This window comes from Anabas testudineus, chromosome 13, assembly GCF_900324465.2.
Source record: "Anabas testudineus chromosome 13, fAnaTes1.2, whole genome shotgun sequence".
NCBI classification, from domain to species: domain Eukaryota; kingdom Metazoa; phylum Chordata; class Actinopteri; order Anabantiformes; family Anabantidae; genus Anabas; species Anabas testudineus.
This window is the reverse complement of record NC_046622.1, coordinates 7,681,087-7,706,109: the sequence shown is the minus strand read 5'-3', so window position 1 is coordinate 7,706,109 and position 25,023 is coordinate 7,681,087. Positions and strand designations below refer to the sequence as shown.

Below are 25,023 nucleotides of genomic sequence, written 5' to 3'. Positions count from 1 at the left end.
GAGTGAGTAAGGACACAGGACATGTGTGTGTGTGGGGGGGGGGTATCAAATGCAGCGACGGGTATGTGGCACGTGCTGTAACCAGGGAGCTCCACCGTCTATAAATGTCACCGACCCTGCAGCTTTGACACTCCTGCAGCCTCAGATCTGCACATTCCCACCTCCACGTGTCACCGTTGGCAGCGTGTAGTCGCCCTGGCCAGGACCCCAACAAACGTGCTGATCCACACTAGGGTACTTCAGGTTCTCGTGGCGTCTATCATCTTTACTAAGTGTCTGAATCTGGTTTGTGACTTTCTTACACTGTGAAACTGTGAATGCAAAATTAGTGAAAGCAACATTTTCTGAACGGGGTCTTCTACATCAGTAGGTGGAAGGACACTTTATGAGTTATGTTGAACACAATAACAAACACACAACTGAGAAAGCAGGAATAAAATCATAATAAACTCTTTCAAATGGATTTTTTTATTATACCATACTTAGTTTTTAGTGTGTTGGCGTAATTATACATTGATTTGTGAATACAGTAAGTCAGGACTGATATCAGGAGTGCATCTGAAAATCAAATGTAGGATTTGGTTTAAAGCTTTTACACAAAGATCCTGCTTAGGACTAGACTAAGAAGTGTGTCTCTTATTTCCACATATATTGGTTGTATTGCTCTTTAACAAGGCACATGGACGTGTGAAACAAAACTAAAAGCTTCTTCTCCCCAAACGTTTCACATCAAACCTCAGTTGGCTTGAATCTGTCGTTCATAACACAAAAGACAAACTGTACATGTACGTCTCCCTCCAGGAAAAACAGATATTAAGAAGTGACATAATAACGTCATACAGATGGACACGGAATCACTATGCATCAACAAGGTCTTTGGCTAGTACAGTTTCAGTGCAGCAGCACAGTTCAGTCTCAGCATATTGCACCCGCCTCGCCACCCAGAACAGAGAAGAAAAAGAAAAGAACAACAACAAAAAAAATAAATTCAAATAAACAATAAAAATAATCTTGGAGACGTTTTGGAGCTTCTCTCGAAGGTTTTCAATAACACAACGTTGTGACTGTCGCTCTGTGGTCTCACCTGTGTGGGCTTCAAGGACAGCTGGGGTTAAAGGGTCAGAGTTAGGACTTGACAAACTGGTCTGTAGCAGTTTGATAAAGTGTTTAACAATTCAAATGATGCTTAAAACGTCAGAAGACTTCACAACTTTAAGTCGTTCGACGTTAGTTAATTATTAGAATTACTCTTACATACAATTTGTTCAATGTGTACATAACATAAAATGTGTAGTTTTTTTATTTCTAACCTTTCAACAGAGAAAAGCTAGCTGTCTTTAGCTTCATATTTAGCCTACACATCTTGGAGTGGCATCAATCTTCTCATCTGACTCACAGCTCTAACTCCCACCATCAGAGCAGTTCAGTCATAGTGACATTTAGAGGCATCTGGAGAAACAGCAGACAAAGATAAAGCCAACTACAGAGCGAGACACTGGAGCGTTCGACAAAGTGAGAGCAGGTTACCTGGTTCTGAACAAGATACATCTTAACTCGACTCATCCTCGTGCTGAGTGTCATGGTTTCATATACACAGCTCCTGAACTCACTCGTTAAGAATAAATTAGTGAAGGAGAAAGGCACAAAGACCTGGCGTGAAGGCAACTGACTGCGGCTTTCTTTCTTTCGTCTTTCTTTTCACCTCTCTCTCACCTTTTTCCTCAACACTTTCTCACTTGCTTTGTTCATTTGTGCAGCATTTACAGTACATGCTGATTATTCTATGTAGTGAATGCCTCATGATCAGCTTCCTTCTTATTCAAACAAGCAGAGATCTTTGATGTTTATTCAGTAATATTTCCAACTATTTACTCTGATTTATTGAACCACTACTTGTCGTTTTTGTACCAAAGCATCACCATTTGTTTTAAAAGTTATTCTTCCCTCATTCCCAAACCTGTCAGCACCTCCTACATACTGTTCTACACACCTTGATGCTTTAATAACAAGCTACACGCCCCAGTTAGAAAACTAGTGTCAGTGAGACAATCAAGCCTTTTAATCAAGCAGAATAAGTAATAAAGAGGCAACATGCAACAGCTAACCCTGATTTTCATCAACAACAATCCCCTTCTTCTCATTGTTGCCTCTTTGTCTTCCCTCATCGTTTTCTTGGTCATGTTCCCAAATAAAGCACAATAAACATGCATGGTGCAGAAAATGCACCAAAGTATTTGTTATTCCATGGCTTCATTTATAAAATCTGAATATTCAAACAGTATTAATCCCAAAAATATAAAATATAAACATAAATATCTCCATTAGTTTTGCTGGATTTGTTTTAATTGGAAGCACATGCCACATTTAGTGACAGCTGACATCTGATTGGCTTTGGCAGAGCGGGGTCTGTGGTCATGTGATTGGAGGATGGGAGAGAGCAGGAGTTCGTGGGTCCTGGTGTGTGTGGTCAGAGCGGCAATCATCTGGAGTTCAGTCTGGGAGCCGTCTGGAACAGAAAAAGGTTTTAATCTTTAGGACAGATGCATAAAATAAAGTCACACCAACAACTTGAATAAAACACGAATGAATCAGTTTCTCCATTAACATCTCATTATGCCTTTTAAGCTAGTATTAGATATTTACCAGACAGCTCTGACATGTGGGTTCCACCACAACAAAGAGCTGCAGTAGTTAAAATATGTTTAAAGCTGCATTAGTTGAATTTTTTAACCACTTGGGGGCAGTATAATCACAACGTTTATCGTGAAAGTGCTGTGAAAAATCAGTTTTATATTAATACAAAATTGTCTGCACATATTACATGATATTCAAATATTTTTTGTCAGAACTAATAATGTTTTATGGGTTTATGACTGCATCTTTATAAATCAGTATTAAAATATAATTAAAATATATCAAATAAAATCAACAGTATTTACATATGCAATACATTTAAAATTCTCATAATCTGAATGAATTAATGTGAAGACAACCAAACCCGCTCACCACAGACAGATGTCCATTCTTAGCCTTGGCCACCAGTAGCTCTGATCCAGGTGTGAAGTCGATTATCCCCTCTTTCCCCTGAGCCACCGTAAACTGTATACTGGAGAAGCAACAGAGAGACAGTTGAACTGGGTTAGAAACTTTAGTCGGAAGTCAGGAGACTTCAGAGAGGAATTTACTTTATGGAGTATAACACTAACTAACTAACAGTGTATAAGTATTATATAGTATATAGTACAGTATAGTAGTATAAAGTGAGAACACAGAAACCAGATTGGAGGCTGTATCCCACCTGCCCTGGTTGATGTTGATGCTGTTGATCTTGTCGGCACAGATCATGATTTTGGTCAAGGTCTCAATCACGTGGTCACTCTGCAGAATCACATCTCCCTGAGAGGAAAACACCAAACACACAGTGATACTAACTGTATAAGGTATCGTGGGGCTGCGTAGCAGTAGTTTGTAGTAATTCATTGTTTGCCCTTGCCTTCACCTTCTGTTTGTTGTCATCACTGGGCACGTGCAGAACAAACAAGCCGTCACTAAGAGAGCTGACTGAGATACCTGCAGAGGAAGGACAGTTTCTGCTTTAATGACACCAATTCTATCAACATCCACATGAAACAAACCTGTTGCTGTTGACCTCTGACCTTTCAGAGCTTCGTAGTTGATGCGCTGTTTGATTTTGCCCTCCTCTACGATAACAGCACTGCTGCCGGTGAGCAGCAACTGGCGGGGTCGAGCTTTGTATCCTTTTCTGTCGTACTTGATAACAGGCACTGCGTACTGGGAGCAGGAGGATGATGGTTAAAAAGATGATGAAGAAGCTCAGACAGATTTTAAAGTTGTTTAAAAGGGACTAACCTTCATCTTCTCACTGCCCAGAGCCTGCAGCACCTTGGGGTTGATGTCCTCTCCATCTGATCAAGAGAAAACATGCTGTTGAAATCATTTTCGTAGTGTTCAATGTAAAGACTGTGAAGTCTCTCAACATATGAGTTCTGGTAGAGAAACATCTGAGTCTCACTGAGTCTTGTGCTGACAAACAGTTTGGGCACGCTCTGTGGATAGTTGTCTTTTTTGTCCTTGAAGACCTCACTGGCGATCATCTTCTGTTCCATCTAATCACACAGAGTTGATGACAGTGAAGCAAATGAAGGAAAACCGCAAACAAGAAACCTGTCGGTCAGATTACACAGAGCAGGTCTAGACTGGGCGATGAGACAATATTCACCTGGTGTTTCCACTCAGGACTGATCTTCTTGCAGTAGCTCCACACCATGTTGTGCATGCACATCTTACGCAAATGCTCTGACGCCTGAAGACAGAGAAATAAGACAATAGTTTAGTTTAGTTTTATTGACACTGCCTCAAGTGTTCTTCAGCCTTATCAATTAGTTTTGAATCTACCACTTCTATTTTTCTACTTTTATGTTTTATGTTTCATCACTGTCTGATTTAGATTTCTGGTTTATATTTTCCTGTGTCTGTTTAAGGACTCTGTGTTCCTGTATACCTCAGTGAGAGCAGCTGGAGGTGTCGGCCAGCTCTTGTCCAGGACGTTCTTGGGCAGGTTCCTGTGCAGTTTCATCAGGAAGGAGTAGCGAACGTAATCCAGGAAATACTCGTTCTCCGGACAGCGCTCATTGTGACGGTAGATAAAGCCCTTGATGAACCTGAGGGTGATATGAAGTGTTAAAAGGATTAAAAGCAGTTGTATTCTCATCAATAAAACTTGTTCATGATATCAGTAAAATGTTGGATCAATACATGTTAGATGTGCACACTCTGAACTGAGATGTCGGAAACATTATTGAACATGAAGCTCAAACACAACGTGCACACATCTCAGTATTTGTGTATTTACTGTGTATTGTGCCATCTACTGTTACCTGCGGATCGTGTTAGCAGCCTCTCGCCTGCGCTTGGCCCTCCTTCTGGCTAGGATCCCCCTCCACCACGCCTGGATGGCAATAGCTGCAAGGAACATTATATAAATTCTAACTCACAAATACTACACAACAACTATTTGGATTCTTTGCACACATGTAGGTGTCAGAGTCTGAACAAAATAAATTACACAGTGATCCCAGTAAAGATAGTAGTAAAGGTTTCCTCACCTGAAGTTCTCAGTTTTTGGTATTTGGACTTTTGGCTGTAGCCTCTCCATCCTGCCTGCAGCTTGGTGGCTGTGGAAGAGACACAAGAGAAATAGTAAATAATAAGTAACTTTATCACACAGCTGCTGAAAATGATAAAGCACAGTCAGTGATGCACGTCACAATTCCCTGACTCTTACCAAGACTGTGTTTCCTCGTCTCTAATGCATCCTCTGTGGCAAACAAGGTCTTTGGGAAACGTATGAAGATTTTTGACCTATAAAGAAAAACATGTTGTAAATCAAATAGATATTAAACAAAATTATTAATATTTGTTGATACTGAGTGACTGAGTTCAGTTCGCAGTCAACAAAACATTAAAAGTGTAAACATAAGATAAAAAACAAGAGATTTGACGAATGCACCTTCTCATCTGATTCATGCATTCAGACATTTTATCTCTGTACGTGTTGCTGACCTGCCCATTTTGTACTCCTCAGGCTTGTATCCCAGGTGTTTGACCAGAGTGGACACTCCATCAGCCAGTTTCCCCTGCCAGTTAGGCCACGTGTCTGGACACAGTGATTTATACCTACACAGACAAACAGACACAAATATAAGTTATAAGTGGATCATCCTGGACTCGGGTTTGGAGATGAAACTATTAATTGATTAATAATTTGTCAATAGAAATTAAAACTGGCAGTGTTTTGATAATTGACTGCTCATTTAAATCATTTTCTCAAAGCAATAGACCCAACCTTCCCTAGCTCCAACCTCTGACATGCCAACATTTACTGCTTTGTCTAATAAGATAATAAACACAATACATTTAGGAGTTGGAAAACAAAGATTTTGATCAAGTCAACTTGGGCTTTAGTAAAATAATTTCCACTAGTTCCTGACATTAATTAGACCTCTCCACCCTCATATGACATGGTATCTTCCACCTTCTTGACTGAGAAAGCAGGAGTTGTGGACCAGGTTCATTTATAGTATTTAGTGTTTTTTCTAACAAAATCTAAATCTATTTGTTTGTATTTGTATCTGAAGAATTGGAATAAATAAATTAAGAACACAGACTTATACGATGTAGTGTATCACTATGTAGATGACGTATGTCATTATATTGTTGACATGTGACTGATACATAAAAAAGAATGTATGTGATCACCTCTGCAGGAAAATCTCGTAGCGTCGTCTGTAAGCAAAGCCGGCTCTCCTCACCCTCAGATTCTCCATCAGACCCAGATACTTGACCTGGTGACGGATCAACACCTCATCAAACCGAGCTGGGGAAAGAGGGGAGAGGGAGAGCGAGGTCAGATTAGTGTGAGAAAAATGTAACATCTGTTTGACAAAATGAACCAGAGAAAACCAGTAAATGCTAAACAGCAGGAGTAGGAGTGACACAGGACAGAGAAACAGTGTGAAGCTAACAAAAGGCCAACTGTAGAGAAAAACAAAGGCCGGTCCGATATACTGACGACCACACGGAGAGTTACACTGCAGCTACTGATGCAGCCGAAAACAAACCGTTCGACTGGAATTAGCAAAGGCACAAGATTAACATGGTGCTTCTGGGAAACTATTTGCTTGTTGTAGCTGCTACGCTGCTTCTATTTTACAAGTAAAGTACTGATGTACAGAAGTGATTAACAACCATAATTTCCTGAATCAAATAAATACTGTACTTAACTAAAAATGTTTAATGTTGAAACATCAACAGTTAACTTATTTCAGGGTGTCACTTTTATTTGCGCAATCTCAATAGTATCTTAATAATCTAATTAAAGTCAACAAATTGGTTAAACTAACAGTACATTTTATACTTACTTAAAATTGGTGATTCTCATTATTATAGCTATTTTAACTCGTTTATAGTGTAGGTCTATAAAAACATGTGGGAAACAACAGTTTAGCAGAATCTGCTCCACGTTCTGTTGTATAACTGCATAAAAAAATATCTGTTCTCCCCCGGTTACTTTTAATGAATAATATTAATTATCAGCTCATATATTTTCCTTCCATTGTGAGAAAAGGAAAATTAACTTGTTCTCATAAGAAATGCAAACTTTAATATCCAAAAAGTTACAGCATAATGATAAATCTTAACTTTTCTATCTAATCATTTCTTCTTTCATCTCTTGGATCATATTAAGCAAAAACAAGACTGGACATCGTACCTGCTTGCTTGGAGTCATTGGGCTTGATGCAGCGGACGTACGACGGCTCCTTGGACATGAGGATCTCCATTAGTTTCGCCAGACTGACTTTGAACTGGGTGGCCGCCTGGAAGGGCAGACACAAACAGAGACAACGGATGAAATCTGGTTAAGAAGAGATGGAGAGATGAAAAGAGGACGGAGGAGGATGCTGGTGAGTAACCGAAGCAACGTCTGGGAACTGAAGAAGTGCACAGTGAATGAATGCAAATCAAAGCCTGCAGACGGAGATGATGACCTAAGAACAGCTACACAAACAGAGGAGTAGCTGATGTGACTGGCAGTCCAGTAGAGACTGAACACTGGGCCCAGTGTGGAGGACTCACACTCTAACTTGCCAGGCTGTGACAGCACCCTGTTCAAGAGTGTGTTTGTGTGTGTGAAGGGCAGTGTAAGTGTCAGGGCATTCCTTGGTGAGTGGGAGGCTGCAGAGAATCCCCATCAGACTGCCCACTCAACACTGGAAGGGGGAAACACACCACTGTTTGTTTTGTTGTGGGAAAGTATGTTGGGATCATGAGAGCGTGATTTGTAAAAGTTTGGAAAACAGAGAGAGGAAACTTGAGGACATGAAGAAGAAACATGCACGGTCCGGTATCTCACCGTGTCTGGACGCTTCTTGTCGCTCAGCTCCTCCCTGTCAAAGCACTGGGTCAGGATGGTGTTCTCCGACATACACATAACCTGTGAACCCACATAAAAGGACATTTTAATCTGTCAATAAGATACACAATATTTCATCATCCACATCAGACAACTGAAGTAAAACAGCTGATCCTGCGGCATCCTCCCAATTTATTCTCCTCAGTCTCACCTCTTTTAAGTTCCTGAAGAGAAGATCATTGTTCTTGTCCAAAAACCCTGAGGAAGAGAAGACGAAACTTTTACACTAAGAAAAACCGGTCACCTAATAAAATGTGACTTTTTGAATGCATACTTTAAACACAAAATGCTGTCCTTACATAGACAAGATACTTTCATAACTGCTAATGCAAGACTACAGCAGTGGATATGAAAAAGGGACAAAGACATCTGTTGTCGTTTGATAACTAAAATATTGCCTTGAGTGTTACAGTGTTGTAAGTTGTGGTTTCATGTTTTATGCTTTCATATTAATACTCTACTAAATACACAAAATGTGGTCATTTATTTCAGCAGCAGCTGGTATAGATAGTTTTGTCAGTATTTAGCAGTGAAAATGGGTTTTGTGTGTCTGACGCCAAATTCACAAATTCATCACAACACTACCACTACTACAACCTCTGAGGACCTGAAGCCAAACTAGTTTTGTTTTCAGTTGCAAACACAGAGGGACAGTTTGTTTGTGCACAACATGTTCAAGCACACACACCGTTGACATTGTAGTTGACCTCTCCAGCATAATGCAGCAATCGGAATTCGTCACGGCCCATTACCTTCCGGGTTTTTCCATCAGCCAGTTTGTGACTGCATGTAAATGCATAGAAAGCATGAATGTATAAGCAAGTAGATGGGACACATATTCACACGTCATATATCATACAGACTGGTACCACAAGCAAACAAACTGGGTACATTTGTGCCACTGCAGCAGATGCAGAATAGTAGAGAGAATAAAACCTACGTTACAAAGTGTGGGTGTCCTCCCACGGTGTCCTCCAGCTTCTCCAGGAAGGTGGTATCACTGGCGTCTCCAGGTCTCAGGCACTCCTCATCCTGAGCAAAAGAGCAGCAAAATCCGATCAATGATCTCACACAAGAAGAAAACATGTAGTAATCACCATTAGCATCAGTGAATTTATAATCTACAATTACTGTATGTGTGAAATGAAACAAGTTTCTTGGGTTGATATTTTGTTAATCAGGTCTATTGGTGTGAGTCAGATGAGAAGATTAATGCTACTCATCTCTGACTGTCAAACATAAAGCTGAAACCAGGAGATGGTTAGCTTAGCTTAGAGCTAGGCTCTAAATTAAAGAAGAGCAGCTTCACTATTTGTTTAATATACCATATTTTCTACATATATACATAGGACTTGTTTGTAAATCCTATGAAGCCTCTGTAGCAGAGACGGAGAGCAGAGTGTCTCCTCACCAGGATGGAGATGATGCCTTTGAACTTCTCCTCCACCAGGTCACAGATGATCTTGTTGTTGAAGTACTGCACTGGCTCCCACTGAAAGGACACAAACAACTTTTGTAGCAATCAGGACAAAATAAACTTTATCATGAGCATTAATTGGCGGTGGCCATGTTTTTTTTCTGGAATCCTGACAAGTAGGCACGCTGTTCACCCACTTGTATGTGGACTCACATACTAGAGCTCCACAGGCAGAGGGCAGCATTTCTAGATGATGTTAGCACTAACTGACACATAATTTCCACAGATATGACAGGGAGCGAGCCCACAGTCCTGATGTCAGATGATAATGGGCTCTTTGAGAGGTGGATCCAAGTTTCTCCCACAACCTGTTTGTTCTCTGACCAATGCATTTATATCAGACTTAACAAAAGGGGCTCTTGTTCCAGAGATACAAACCGAAAGAATGAAAATGCAATGAATGTAAATCAAGGCAAAGGCAAAACGGAGCAAGTGAAGAAAAAATCGAAACTGAAATCTAGAATTAGATCTTATTTCAGTGAAGACCTGTTTTAATCTTCTTAAAACCAATAGCATAGCTAATTTCAATGAGTCCTATTCCTATGTTACACAGGCAGCATCTTCTAAAAATATGTGCACTTACTGTAAATGACTTTACATAAAAGCCTCAGTGAAACAGCAGGGGGTTAAATTGAATTAGCCTTTTCACTTTGGAAAACACAGCTGCAACCACAATTAAATTAGGAGCTCTTTGCAGTGTCCCAGCCCCAGTGGAGCGAAGAGAAATGTTATGATGGTGGAAAGTGAAAACAAAATGTGAAAAGAAGCTGGAGAGAGTGAGGAAGAAAAGTAAAATGAGTGGAAGAGGCGCTGGTGGACTGAGAGTAAAGAAAGACGAATCTAACTCAGATATTAACTCTGGATTTTAGAGAGACAGAGAGCCACGAGGCACTGAGGTAGAAAAGAAGATGCTGTCTGACCGTGATGCCTTCGGCCTCGTACTCCTCCTGCTCTGACTTGAGGGTGAGCTCAATGAAGAGTTGCTGCAGTTTCTCGTTACAGTAGTTGATGCAGAACTGCTCAAAGCTGCAACACACAAAAACAAACACTTTAGAGGTTAACGTCTGCATTGTAGAACTGGTTTCTAATACATGCTGTCTGAAATCGTCATAAATGTTTATAGCTGTTCAGGAAGTCACACAGGAAGCTGGAGTGAAAGGCTGACCATCACAGAGGTGGTAGGAGTGATGATTGTTCATATATAGACATAACAGTGCAGGTTTTTTCCCTGCAAGATATTCACAGGATACTGACAGAGAGCTAAGAGCTAAAGTTAAAGCCTCACTTCCTTCATCAACTCTACAGTCACACTGGCACACAGAACTGAAACGGTGTGTGTGGAGGGAGTTTCCAAAGCTACTCAACATCCAACAAAAACTAATGATGAAGTATACTGAAGCTTTAATTCTGGCCTCATGAATCATACCATATTTAAAGAATGAAGCAGTTATATTTTTGTTATTGTCAACAATTCCATAAACAGACTAAAACCTACAATGAGCAGTAACGTCTGTGAATCCAGAACCTGCTTCAGCCTATTCCTGGGCCCCAGAGCTGCATTCCTCAATAGCTATTAAAAACACATCAGTGAGCCACACTGCCGCAATCTGGTTTCTTCATTAAGAGAAATATGAGCATTGTCGTTTATTCATAAACAGCTCCACAAACTAATAACAGCGATCATTTTCACAGTCTCTAGAGAAAGCTGGAGAGTAGTTCCTGTCAGGCTCGGACATCCGCTTCCATTTATAGTACATTACTTTGCTAGCTTGCTCTGCTACAAATCACAACCTCCTGACCTTACAGCTGCAGTTACAGAGCTCAAGTTTTAAATTTACAGACATTACATTGAAGAAAACCAATCAATTGTTAGTTAAATTATATGAAATGACTGGCCTAAATCATTGATCACATATTTCTAAACTTTTTACCTAAATTAACAAAGAGTGATAATTTAGCACAGCGGACTGAAATCTATGAATAATTTACTCTCCTGCTCTGAACTTATCTATAAATCTGATTAATTTCAATGTGCAAATGTTTGTATGTTTAGAAAATCAACATTATGCACTGTACCTGTTGTTCTGGAAGACCTCAAAGCCATAGATGTCCAACAGACCAATGACAGAGAAATGTTTATAGGAGTCATCCTGTTTAAAGAAACAATACAAAGCAGTTATTAGCATTAAAATATGAATGTTAACATATTACAAATACATTCATTCATTCCTAAAATCAAAAAGGTTTCAATTAAAAATTTATTTTGAAGAAATAAAATGTGCATCCTGCTTAAATAAAATTTCACTGTAGACTTTGAAGTAGCATTTTCTCCACAGTAAAATGTTTTTTACAGCTTTATTTAGCTTATATTATCTATATATGCACATTGTTAGGCATTACCAAAGATCATTTTGTCCACAAGGTGGAGCTGTGCTGCAACAGAATCATTTGGAGACATCAACATGGTCCCTACTACAGTGTTAGTTCATGTTTGATCTTCAAAGACGCAAAGTGAAAAGTCATAAATACACTAAAGTGTGTATAACACACAGAAAAAAAACATAGTGTGCACTCATACCAAATGACATCAGCTGTTTGTGTGTGTGTGTGTGTATGTGTGTACCGTGTATGCCAGTGAAGCGTTGATCTTGTTAACCAGCCAGGTGAAGGTGCGTCCGTACACTGCCTTGGCCAGAGCATCCCGAGCTGAGGACGCCTGCTCCAGGTTCAGCGGGCTCATCAGCTGATGAAGAATTCACACAAACACAAACAGGAAGGTGAGACAGGCTGAGTAAAGACGTCCAAGACAGACAATAACAAAGTTACGATTAGACAAGTTACAAAATAACTGCACTGAGCCAGACTAGACATTACACAGACAGGAAAGCTTTGTATACGAATGCTTATCACACATTTGCTCCACAATGAGAGTGTGTATCCAAACCTACCTCCTCTCCCTTGGCAATTATCTTCTTGTGTGTGAGTGCCTCTGTCAGCACTGTGCCATTCACTCCCAACAACTGGAAAAGCACAACAACATTAGCACGCATCACAGTTCCACCAGTGACAAATAAATTATCTGCAGTAATGTAAACAGACAGACGTCATGCCACTCGGCAGCGGTGACATCCTGCAGAAAGTATCTGCTGATTAAACCTGACATTAGCTGTAATTGGAAGAGTGGAGCAAGAATGACTGCTCATGTTGTTTTTCTAAAGCAACTTGTACTAATTGTACTCACAGCATGTGGGAATATGAGGATATGTGACTTCCAACCTCAAGTACAAGGCCCATATTTATCAAACATTTCATAATTAACTGGCCAAACATTTTCAGTAAAGCATCTCTGGTCAGAGAAGCTATTTCAGCCTAAGTTTGATACTGTAGAGCTAACACGCTAAGAGCTTTACAAGTGTGGTTCACTGAACAGAACAGGATTTTAGGAAGCAGAGAGAGAGGAGCTTTAGAGATGTCTGAACCTGGGCAGCTGCCGGGAGAAAACAATGAGTGGGAGGAGATTGGTAAGCTGGTATTTGATTTTTGTATTGTATTTAGCATATTAAAATTTGTTGAATGAATTAACTGGCTCTGAACCAGTGGTACCTGTGCTGTTGAACCTTAATCTGAACCCTAACAGAAAAGTCTTAACAATTAAAATGGCTAAAATTTATAGATAATAGTTATGTATAAATGGTTTAAATCCACTTCTATATTGTTAATTGTGTTAAATAACGTCTAGTAGTTCAAATTAACAAGGTTTCATAATGGAGACATTTTGATTCATTTAATCTTCGAAGCCAGATTTTATTTATCTGGTAACTTGAACTCATCTGACTTGGGTAATTTCACCAAAATGTTGTTTTCTACCTTTTCAGTTTAAAGCAGCAACATCAATCTCTCCTCTTTCTCTCTGATAAAAGTCTGTGTAGGAAGCTCCATAGAGATTTGTAGTATAAGTCCAGACCATCTTTAAAAAATCCCATTCCCCCTTCCAGGCTGTTACAGGTGTTTAAGAACCTGCCTGTGCAGCATCTTACCCTGGCTAGGTATTTTATCTGTGTGTCTGAAGTGATGCAGGCGTTGCTTTCCTCTCCACCGTACTGAACGTTCCCCAGATGGAGCACGCTGGCAATTATGTTCAACAACTCCTGCACAGAGAAAAAACAAACGGGACTAAAAAATGGAACGAGAGAGTGGTGGTAAAGGCAGAAGAATTTGGAGAGATGTAACAAAATGTGATTTATTCAGAGGTTATCTATCAAAGTGACTATCTACATGTATGTCTTGAAGATATGGATGAAGGATTGACTGGAAATGTATAATCTGCTTACACACACCTGCTCTTTACTGTGTAAGCAGTGTAAGATCTAAAAAGATTTGGATGCAAGCCCAGACTCTGAACATGTGGGAGACTCCCACGCCGAGCACTAATAAGTTCTCACCGTATAATAACAGACACACAGTCGAACAAACACTTTCAAATACAAACATCAACACAGAACAACACTAAAATAGTCATATTCACAGTGAAACCTGCGGTGGGGACTGTTGCATGGCCATTAATACACATGCTGGGGGTTGTGTTGTTTATTAATATTTGTGTCACTCTTTTTTTTTTTTTTTTGTTCCAAAAAGCTAGTAAACAATATGTAAAAGCTTTGTACAATCTTCATACAACCGTAAGGGAAACTAATTAATGTTTCCACTTGTTGCTAGTGGTTTCTGCACCTCCCACACTAGTTTGGGTGACAAAAGTGTCAGGCACATTTTACACAGCTTTGTCCTTACTTCCACCTCGTCCTCGTTGAAGCCAATCACATTCAAGGCTTTCCTCACCACCTTCCAATCACTGCGATCGTTGATGGAGCTCACTTTGGGACAGTTACCCTGTGGAAAACACACACAGAAGAAACACAGGTAAACAACTGAAACTACTCTGAATTCCTTATGTTTATGTAACATCATCACTTGCAAAATCCATAAAGCAGGTGATGTGTAAATAGGCGTTTACGTGTCAAGTAAACACTTATTTATATGTGATGTAAACATCTAATTACATAAACACACAAGGTGTTTTTTTGCCAGTAGCTGTTGGTGTGTGTGCATATTGAGGGGAAGGTTCAGCTAGAGCTTTAAGGCAGATTTCTCCCCTGAGAAAAGCTCCTCTTGCTGCAACGAGAGTCCCTGACTGAGAGCGTGTTAACCAGATCTCCCACTGGGGTCCAACCATACACGCATACACAGACACACATGGTACAGACCAGTGATTGCATTTTTTGCTATTGTTCTATTGTTTTACAAAGGACAGTGACGATCTGAGAGGACGTGAAGACAGAAAGAAAATAGTGGAAGACAGAAAGAAAATAGTAAAGACGATCAACAAAGGTCTAAACTGAAACAGAGGAATTGTGTTTGCACTACAGTGTCTCATCCACAAAGCCAATGGGATACCCCAGTTGGTTATTTCTCTGAAGACCATCACTACTGTATTCATCATAACAGTTTGTTTAGAAATACACAGACTTTGGTACTAACAGGAGATTTGAAAACTGTCAAGTAGCAAACATTAGGACTGTCCGTTCATATTAAAAGTCTTGTTTAAGCTTGTGATTTGCTAATTTAACAATGCAAGTTGTTGTACAGCTGCTTGTGTTTATACATATAAATCATACTGTACCATCATTATCATAAAACAAATGAATGCAACACACTTCTTAACATTTCCAGCCTGGTGTTATTACAAATTAAGACAACATTTATCAAACAGATGAAGCCAATACATCTTTAGGCTGAATACAATAAATACACTGACTAACCACTAACTTACTCTGTTGTTTACTAGAAACTTACTTTGACCAGGTACTGGTACTGCTGAGGGTTCCTCTCCAGGCCCAGCCGTCTCAGCAGGTCCTCCTCCCCTCCCTCAATCAGCTGATAGAAAATGTGGAAGTTTCTCTCTCCGTGATTCTGGTGGACCACGCGGGACTTCTCCAGCAGGTAGTTGATGATATGGCCTCCCACTGGGGCACCCTGCCGACGGGTTAAAGGCCAGGGAGAGAGGGGGGAAAAGGGGGAAGAGGAGGAGGAGAGGGTGAGGCTCGGGTACTGAGGCATTAAGAAGGGTTGATATAACATGCAGGTTTGACAGGTATTTTTTTAACCCACAGATTTTGTGTTCTCATGACACATGGAGACAAGAGGAATGAGACCTGTGGTGTAACACTGCTATTACTATTATTATCCAATGCATAGATGTAACAATATTTATTATTCTTGTAAGTTCTCTCTAAATAAATACTGTTTTCAGTCATTCTTATGGAAGCTACCAGAGTAAAACAGAACGTCCTGCTCACCCTGAAGTCAAACTGAATGTCCATGTACTTTCCAAAGCGGCTCGAGTTGTCATTCCGCAATGTCTTTGCATTGCCGAAGGCCTGGAGAGAAGATAGAGGGGGATAAGGAGATGAGAGAAAGTAGACAAGTGATGATTGACGGATTAAGTGTTAGAGAGACAACAGGGGAATGGAGAGAAAAGTGTGATAAAGACAGGATGGCAGACAAACAGCCAGAGGCGTTAAGAGTCCCTGCAGAGTTTGTCTAGGACACCTGCACAGATTATAAGGCTACAGACACACACATCTGGAAAGCATCTGGCTGAGACATGCCAGACATCAAAACAAGTGCTTCCGTAAACTTCACAGTAGCAAATCGGTCTCGCCCCAAAACACAGACAGTCAAACAAACAACATCTCCACTCTATTATATTGTGAGCAGGAAATGTTCATGATTCGTTATTAGCATAAATCGACTATTGTTAAAACACTGGTATTAACTGGTTTTACCTTGTCTTCTGCAAACACTGCTGATAGGTGTATGTAACTGAAAAGCCACATTCATCAATACTACATTAACCTTATTTTTGCATTTTTGCAGGCAGTCACTCAACACCAGATCTGCCATGCTAAAAAGCATGCTGTCTGTGTGGTCCACTGATGAGAGCAGATAAAAGGAACAGTCGTGGTGTCTCACCTCCAGCACTGGGTTAGACTGCAGTAGGCGGTCTTTGATGGTCTGCACATGCTCACTGGCTGGACAGGTGACAGCATAGTACTGCAGGATCTTCTTGGACGCCTCAGTCTTGCCAGCTCCGCTCTCCCCAGAGATCAGGATGCACTGGTCCTTCCTCTCCGTCCTCATGGATCGGTACGAGTTGTCTGCCACTGCATAGCTGGAGGAAAAGTTCAAACAAGTTTGTGCATACATATTAAAAGTTTGTGCTCAAGTTTGTGTTAAATATCAAATTATATTTGTAATTATATTCAATATTTGTACATAGATTTTGCACAAGAAAAATAAACTGTATCTAAAAGAACACATTTAACAGACATGGAGCATCATTAGCATTCATACAGAGTTGTGTTTCAGGATATACAAGTCCAACATGTACTCCCATCTTACTTCTGTTTATCATCTTTAGCCAATCATGAAAAATATATCTGACTTATATCCGACTTTAGCTGCTAAATGGGTTTTATGTTCACCAGGTATCAGGTATCTGATACCTTTTTAAAGAATGCTTGTTCACTAAAACCAACACTGACTTTGTCTTGTACCTCGTAAATTGCTTTGGATAAAAGCGTCTGCCAAATGACTAAATGTAAATAAGCTAAAATAATCTTTAGGTCTAAGAGGAACCACAAACTGTGGGTTTGTCACTATAATCAAAACTTTTCCATTTGCACATTTTACTAATAAATGACTGATTACAGCAGATCTAACAACTGACAGATTTAATCCAAAATTAACAACCAGCACAGATAATCAATCATGATGACGATGTTTAGCAGTTTGAAGTTCTTGGAAATCCTGTGTCTGGAATGTAACATACGATAGCATCTCATGGTGTGTGAACATAGAAAGAATACTGGCCTACCACTATCAATCATAATGTCTACAGTGGAGTGCAGCCTGCTGTAGTTACAGTATCATTTGTCCGCCCAGTTCTTCTATCAGCAATTCTATGTTGTTTCAGCTGTTTGGACACATTTCTGACACCAGAATAATTTCTGGAAGATAAAAACTGCAGCTTGGCTGTAGCTGTGTTGTACTGTATGTGTGTGTGTGTGATATTGGGCAGAGCTCGGGGATAGTTAGGTTCAGGTCTAGGAATTCCCTCTCAAGGGAGGAAACCTCTCGCCTGGTACCATCATTTGCTTACTTTTCTTTCTACCTCTCCCTCCTGTTTTCTCTCTAGCCCTCCATTACTGTTGGCCAAAGCACATCTTTATTTCTACTCAGAGTGAGCACAAACATCGACCCTGTGCTCAAATGTTAAACTAAAAGAGAGAAAAAAAAACTACCAAGAGCTAGAGAGACATTGTGAAATGTTTCGGTGACGCCACAGTGAGTCTCTATAATGCACTCGATTGTTTTACAGCTGACCTATGTGGTCTGCAAGGACTTAACAGGGAATCCTTATGTTAACCTTTCAAACAAACACTCATGCCTCATGCCATGACATCTTGCAAACTGTCTGACTGATGGAGAAAAGAACAGTCAACAGCACTGTAGCTAGTTGACTATGAGAGTCGACATTCACATGTGCTGTGAATAGACTGGGACAATTTGTGGACCCCAGGTGCAACAACTATTTTGTCAAAGCTTCAACAGACTCCTTTTAGGGAGGAGAAACAAAAACATGGAAACACAACACGCTGTCCAATATGAATGATGCAGTTGATGTTTGGGCATGTGAGAAAAAATATTTTTTACCAGCATTAGAATTCTAATACAATGAATCACTCCCCCAGCTTTCACTCAGAGATGTACAGCAGTGCTTAAGATATGATCAGGGTCACTTCTAGTGTCTAAACCTTTTACACTGTTCTAATCCTTCCGTACAGTCTGAGATAACTGAAGAGCTGGGACACTACAGGGTGTTTTAATGTAGTTTAAACCTTTGCATTTTCAACTTTTTAAATGTTAAAGGTTAATGAACAGCCAAGCATCATAGATTAAGGCAGGTTCGTTTACTCACATGTGTGGTGAGACCTCATAGAAGTTGACCCCGCGGTATCGTTCCATGTGGTTCTTTGTGTAGATCTCCAGGTCTTTGTATGGGTTCACTGACACCAGCACTGAACCAATGTATGTCTGATGGAAAAAGAAACAACACCATTACATAACATATCAAGACTCATTTGTATCTGATGATTATGGTGACTGATCCAGTTGTAGTACTGTTGGAACCTTCCATATAATACAAGTAATACTAAATTACTAATACCTTGATTGTTGGATTAAACACTGAAAATCTGTATCCTGGAGGTATAATTTACATTTACAAGCTTTAATCCATTTTATGTTTTGCTGTGTGACTCTTAATAAGTCAAATATTAAAATGATCCAACATTCACACAGTGTTCCACATCACTGAAGAGACAAAGGTGTTGATTATTTAAAATTGACAATTTTCTTCTGTTTGTTGGGTCTTGGTTTCAATTTATGCAAGACAGTTAAATAAAAAGAACTGACACGCACACTGACACACACACAGGAACTCAAATGATACTGATATTATTGGCAAATATTAGATTATAAGACATTTGTGATAGCAGATTAGTTTGATAAATGATGATATTTAGCTGTTTTAAGACATGTGAAACCTTGAACTTCTTTAGACAGAACTCTAGCTGAGATAATTTAGTCGGGCGTAAAGAGTACGACATACTTTTTTAAACCAAGCATGCATTGATAAGTATATTTTACAATGTGTGCATTTATTTTAAAAGTGATTTATCAGTTGATAAATGCAAGAAAATCAGTATCAGCCTCTTAAATCTCCAACGCTCCTCACTACATCAACTCACATAGATGAGGTTCTCTTTAAAGCGCTTGCGAAGGTTCTCTATGAAGGCAGCCTCGCTGGTGTAGTTTTCCAGCAGGACAAAGTCCTGCACGCCCACCCGGTCTCTGGCTGTCAGGGCCGACTCCATCATAGCCCGGACCCCGTCACTAGCCACCACCTAAAGGAACACAAGGAGGGAGTAGGTGGGGTTAGTGATGGAATATAACAACATAACCTCTGTACTGTAACACCTCATCAATTATACTCGCAGAACCTGGAAGACAGAGGATAGGAGAGACCAAAAAACAACAAAACGTCCACATCCTGCACACGTAATCCATCCCCATTAGTGAAGAAGGAATGAGGGGACTCAAGGAAATTAGTGCAAAATCGAAATCATAAATCAGTGCTGCAACACCTACAGTAGGAGAGAAGGCAGTGGAACCACTGTTTAATATCCTCCCAACATACACAGAGAGAGAAAGAGAGAGAGGTGCAGATAGGTGTGGAACATGAACAGCTACTGATCCTGAAGCTCATGCCTGTAAATGTAGTAAACTTTAAATAGAAACATTTGTTTGACCATTACTTCTACTTTGAGTGCATTTGTGACATTGGGTTATCTTTTACCTTTATTCCATAATTGCTGTGTATGATGGTTAATATTCTGGTTATTCGGATCGAAGGAATAATACACCTGTTATTTAATTACTTATATTCTACTTGTATTATTTAATTGTTCAGTCTATGAAATATCCATAAAAATATGACCACATGTCCACCATGATTTTTCAACGTTTTAGCTTCATTGCCCCATTACAGTAAGTGCTGATTCATGTCCTATTAATTAGAATTTCATTAAGCAGCTAAATTTATCTAAATATGAAGACAAATTATCAGCTGCCAGCCGTTTGCATCCAGCAATCTGTTTGTTGTTGCATAAGCATCTAACTAAGTCAATCTCAAAGGTTTCATGAGGTTCTTCCTGTCCGATAAACTATCATCACATATTTTAGGACTTAGAGAACATCCTAAATCCCCCTCACAGCTTTCGCTCAACAACAGAGCACATTCAGAAGATGCCAAGAAGCGGTCTTTGAACCCTAAAAGCCATTTCATAGACATCACATTCATTCAGAAACATCCAACGAAAAAAAATAAGTAAAGGCTTTCTGTTTCTGCATTGTCCAAAGTTTTCTTTATAACAACCCCCAAGTGATCTTACCACTTGGGGGTCTTGGGGCTGAAAAAAATGAACTAAAGCAAAGCCCAGATGTGAGGAAGAAGACGATATTATTAAAACCAAAGTGCAGATGCTGCCCTGGCTGCACACATTTAAAAAATAGACAGAACTAATTTTGTATAGGAAGGAAAGGCAAAGTGAAACACTTACAAGTTTAAGATCATCGCAACGTATGTCCAGGAAGCCGTTTTCTAAAATAGAGGATTGAGTTTTACGCATAAGACAGCGAATGTTACCCACATCCATGTTTAATGTGGCCTGAGCTGGACAGAACTGACACCAACAGACGTTGGGGGGTAGAGGCAGGGACTGTTAACACAGGGACAGACACACACAAAGTACAGCAGGTGTTGTTGTTGTGTTGTGCAGTGCAGTAGTCTTCATCCCTCAGGAGAAGAGACGGATAGAGAAAAGAAAGAGAGAGAAGAATGCTGGAGGGAGGAAAGACGATATTAATTAGTGCTGGGTGAGACGGTAGGGAAAAATACATGTGAGATGAATGAGAAAAATAAGTGAAGAGGGTGGAGATGATGGATGTCTGGTTATGACAGAGTACAATCCTGCTCCATTTAAACTGGAAAGTTAACAATACTCCCTGAAATTCCACAAAGCATCGCCCTCAACAACACAACACAGGGTCCATTAAATCACTGCATGAAGTATGCACAAATGTATTTGATCATCTGTTTCAAAGGAGAGCTGCAGCACATAAGGGGAGAAACGCTGGGACACTGGTGTGGAGCTTCAGGGAAACAGAACTGTCTCCAACACAGGTTCCTATAAACCTAATAACATTAGCTACAGTAACACTGTCTGAAATGTTTATGCTCCTTCATTAACTGAGCCACTCCTGCACTTTATCTTTACAGCTTTTTATAGGAGAGAAGCTGCTGGAGACGACACACCTCTCTTAATCTTAATGATGTGATGATGACTCAAGCTTTCATCAGTGCCCCTCATTTACTTTTTAGTCTAGGTCAAACTGTGTATTTGTGTGTCTGTGCAAGTCCTCACAAGGATGCAATAATGGCATAAATCCAAGGTGTGGGCAACATGATTTAATCTCCTTTGAAAGGTAAAGGCTTTTACTGGTAGGTGTTATAAAATACTACTACAACTCCAAGACAAAACCCACATCAAGTAGAGAGGGAAGGGAGTGGACAGACACACACACACACACACGTATGGCAGGTGTTTGTAACATTACAGTACAAGGGGAATGACTGCATAGCCTTTCAATGTATTTACATTCGCTAGTTACCTTTCTATGCTGTAGTTTTAATTGTTACTCCACCATTTCTGCATGGATTACTGTTTGTAGTATTATTTCAACGATGCCATCCCTGTTTACTGTTCATATTACATCAGAGCTGTATGAAGTATGGCAAAAGCAAACCTGTTTGCACATGTTCTGCTGCTCTTTTACAGTGAAAGCCTTCAACTGGCAAAATAAGAGAAGTGTTTTATTGTCGAGCAGTCGCAGTCACACGTTACATGCAGGCGACAGGCTTCACACCTCCAACCATTCAACAACTCCTCTCATGACCTGCTGTCATGTGGAAAACTACTCACACAGTGTTTAGCATGAAATCAGAAAACTGCATGTTCAGTTAAAACCGACCTGTTCTTTAAAATTACCCACGTCTATTTGGCTGAGCGGTAAACAAATACATCAGTTGCTTCACTGTACTGTAAATTCCTGCTCATTGAGTGGTAGTTTGCTGTAGTACTGTAGCATTAAACTACACTGAAAATAGATTAGAATTTTGAGAAAGGATTTTAACTTTATAGAAAAGGGAACGAGGAGAACGTGTTTCTTTAAATTACACTGCATCAGTGTGGTGCAGCACAGAGAGTTTATTTGAGTGGTGTCTCTTTCCAATAGTCCTATCCTCTCTCCCCTGGACGACGTGACCTGTTGTTTCACACATCTCGTCAGAAAGCAATGGAATTGCAGCTGTGTGTGAATCCTGAGAGCTGACATTCTTTGTTATCAGCCATAGGTGGTAGTTTGACCTCTTTACAGTTTCTTCACTTGTCTGTTCAGCTATTTCAGCGTCGCTGCGCATGCTAACTACCAAATTACTTTTTAAAATCCAAACACACTGCTGTTGGTGCAGCTGGAAACATATGAAACCCATGACTTCCTGTGGAGTGCAGGATAGTTCCTGGGAAAGAATTACCAGACAGCAGGTGTTTAGACAAATGTAAAGGAATTCCTCATCTGGGAACAGGTTGAACCACAGATAAGAGTAGCAAAACTTACTTTTATTTACATTAAGCTATCACGGTTCAATAAAAACCCTCAAACAAATATTATGACGCCTGAGAGTTAGGAAACCGGAGGCTTATTTCCTCACCTCTTCCTCCTCTATACATTTAGTCTTTTATTCACTTTTCCTCCTCGTTTCAGTCTCTAGCCTACTCTCTCCATTACTTCATTGTTTCCCCAGTACCACTTTCACTGTTTGGCTTTCCTGCATGCTGCACACCGGACCTCCACCCGGTCTCAGGAACACACCAAGTACGTGCCACCCCGGTTCCAATATGTCATCATGTTTTCCGAATCCTGCACAGCAAACAAGTCAGCTTGGAGCCTGGTTACCAGTGGGAGACTTGAAGATGCAGAAAGACGTCCACCTCTGCTAGTGTATATGTGGCAGAAAATGCAGGTTTGGACACGCTTTCTCATTCAAATCAATAGGTTTGAAAACCACTTTATGTGCATTTTGCACAATTCCTGTCTTGTTTAGGCTACCAGCATCTATAGTGACCTTCATTTATTATAACCAAATATTTTCTATTTATTTTGAAATTCCTATAACCCTTTAACTAACACCTTTTGTTCAGTACCTATTTTAATCCCCGTTATCTTGAATCTCACTTCCCCTCACAATGTTTTTGTACCAATGTTTGTTACTCCTTAGTACTTTCTCCTCCCTTTAGTCCCTGTCCTCGCTAAAAACAACAGATCAAACAAGTAACCACATCTAAGAGAAGCAGAGAAAAAGGGGAGACAGCAGTGGGATTTGATCATCCAGCCAGACTGTGAACAATAGCAGTTCTCTACTTGACCTTTAGTCTGCTCCGGGCGCACTCACAGAGCTCAGATGTCACACTGTTTAGGTAAACCTCTTCTAACCTGCTGCTCTCAGTGCACCATATAGATGTCATGATGAAAGAATGGATAATTAATGGTGAGAGTTTTAAGACTATATTACAGATGATCTCAATCTGCACAAGTCTTTGTGATGAATTAGGCAGAATTCCACTTGTTGCATCACTGCTGCTTAACAACTGCTGATACTATGAGAACATCACATATTTATGTCTATATCTAGAAAAAATCCGGGACAATAGCTGAAACAAATCTATTACAAAAAATAAATAAAAATGTGTAAAATTACAAAATTACAAGAGTACTAATTCAAGCTTTTCAAATCTGTGGATATTCTTCTTTTCCTTATTTTAAATTCTGGCAAATTTAATCAATTTGATTTTTGATTCATAAAAATAACACTGTACAGTCACATATAGCAGGGTTAAAGGTACATATAGTGTGTCTTTCTCAAAATACATAGGATTTAAATGACAATCAGGCTCCAGAGAGTTAAATATGTGTAAAAGATCTGGGTTAAATATGCAGAAAGAAGGACATGCAATAGTCAGTACTGTTAGAAAGAAAGGTGTAGATTTCGCTTTCACATTATTCGTGATATAACAACAACCAAATGAGTGAGGAGTTTGGGTCTGTTGAGGAAATGGTTAGCCACTCACAGAATGTTTTGCCCGATTTCCACATTTTTCAACTATGAATCAGATGTCTGGCACAGATTTCTTTTCTCCTCTCATGTGTTTTAAACTAATTGGTAGAAAGAAAGGGGCAAAAAGTGAAGAAATACTGTTTCATATTTCAGACATGAATGTTGCCCCTGTGAAAATATAGTTCGAACATAGTGATGCCAAATGTGACATCAGAAGCCATGCAAGAACTGGCGTGCCTGGTTGGTTTTCATGGAGCCACAAGTCAACCACGCACTTTGTTAAACAAAGGAAATGCTGAGGAAATCACAACAAATCTCTTCAGGGCAACAAATATGTTTCTTATCAGTCAGAATCAGATTGTCATTGAGATTTGGAGACACTGAAATTATACCTGAGTGGAAGTGAACAGAACAGTCTGTGCTGTGCTTGTTGCAAATAAAAATCAAGAACAGATGACAAATCCACACTGAAAAACTTCAAGATTTCACCCTTGTACAGGATCCAAACTAATTTTGATTTGAATTATTATGGCAATGCCTGCACGATTTAGCAGCGAGTATGTTCATTTCCATCACCAGAGATACAGAAAACGTCCTGCAGAGCTGTCAGACAGGTGGGACAAGCTAGCTGAGTCTCCCGCAGGCTGCAGACACAGATCTGCCAACCTGAAAACAAGTAACCTTAAAAAAAACACAACC

The 25,023-nt window shown here is 39.9% G+C and overlaps 1 protein-coding gene across 6 annotated transcripts in view; it reads right to left on the bottom strand.

Annotated features, from left to right (window-relative positions):
• Positions 1-447: 447 nt before the first annotated feature.
• LOC113166643 (unconventional myosin-Ic) overlaps positions 448-25,023 on the bottom strand; it is a 46,968-nt gene continuing 22,392 nt past the window's right edge. For 4 of the 6 annotated variants that reach the window (XM_026366769.1, XM_026366780.1, XM_026366763.1 and 1 more), the window contains exons 2-32: positions 19,340-19,495; positions 18,508-18,623; positions 16,500-16,698; positions 15,824-15,904; positions 15,321-15,500; positions 14,259-14,357; positions 13,508-13,618; positions 12,419-12,490; positions 12,094-12,213; positions 11,547-11,620; positions 10,391-10,496; positions 9,405-9,485; positions 8,934-9,025; positions 8,682-8,776; positions 8,145-8,191; positions 7,934-8,014; positions 7,292-7,397; positions 6,280-6,397; positions 5,584-5,697; positions 5,306-5,382; positions 5,127-5,195; positions 4,899-4,983; positions 4,523-4,682; positions 4,241-4,324; positions 4,034-4,127; positions 3,871-3,926; positions 3,657-3,792; positions 3,494-3,570; positions 3,299-3,396; positions 3,007-3,106; positions 448-2,506 (exon numbers count right to left, since the gene is read on the bottom strand). In XM_026366769.1, the coding sequence (XP_026222554.1) occupies positions 2,480-2,506; positions 3,007-3,106; positions 3,299-3,396; positions 3,494-3,570; positions 3,657-3,792; positions 3,871-3,926; positions 4,034-4,127; positions 4,241-4,324; positions 4,523-4,682; positions 4,899-4,983; positions 5,127-5,195; positions 5,306-5,382; positions 5,584-5,697; positions 6,280-6,397; positions 7,292-7,397; positions 7,934-8,014; positions 8,145-8,191; positions 8,682-8,776; positions 8,934-9,025; positions 9,405-9,485; positions 10,391-10,496; positions 11,547-11,620; positions 12,094-12,213; positions 12,419-12,490; positions 13,508-13,618; positions 14,259-14,357; positions 15,321-15,500; positions 15,824-15,904; positions 16,500-16,698; positions 18,508-18,623; positions 19,340-19,495 (3,111 nt within the window). In that variant the 3' untranslated portion in view covers positions 448-2,479. The remainder of the gene's footprint in view (positions 2,507-3,006; positions 3,107-3,298; positions 3,397-3,493; positions 3,571-3,656; positions 3,793-3,870; positions 3,927-4,033; positions 4,128-4,240; positions 4,325-4,522; positions 4,683-4,898; positions 4,984-5,126; positions 5,196-5,305; positions 5,383-5,583; positions 5,698-6,279; positions 6,398-7,291; positions 7,398-7,933; positions 8,015-8,144; positions 8,192-8,681; positions 8,777-8,933; positions 9,026-9,404; positions 9,486-10,390; positions 10,497-11,546; positions 11,621-12,093; positions 12,214-12,418; positions 12,491-13,507; positions 13,619-14,258; positions 14,358-15,320; positions 15,501-15,823; positions 15,905-16,499; positions 16,699-18,507; positions 18,624-19,339; positions 19,496-25,023) is intronic. The other 2 variants (XM_026366773.1, XM_026366767.1) reach the window with 1 other exon arrangement.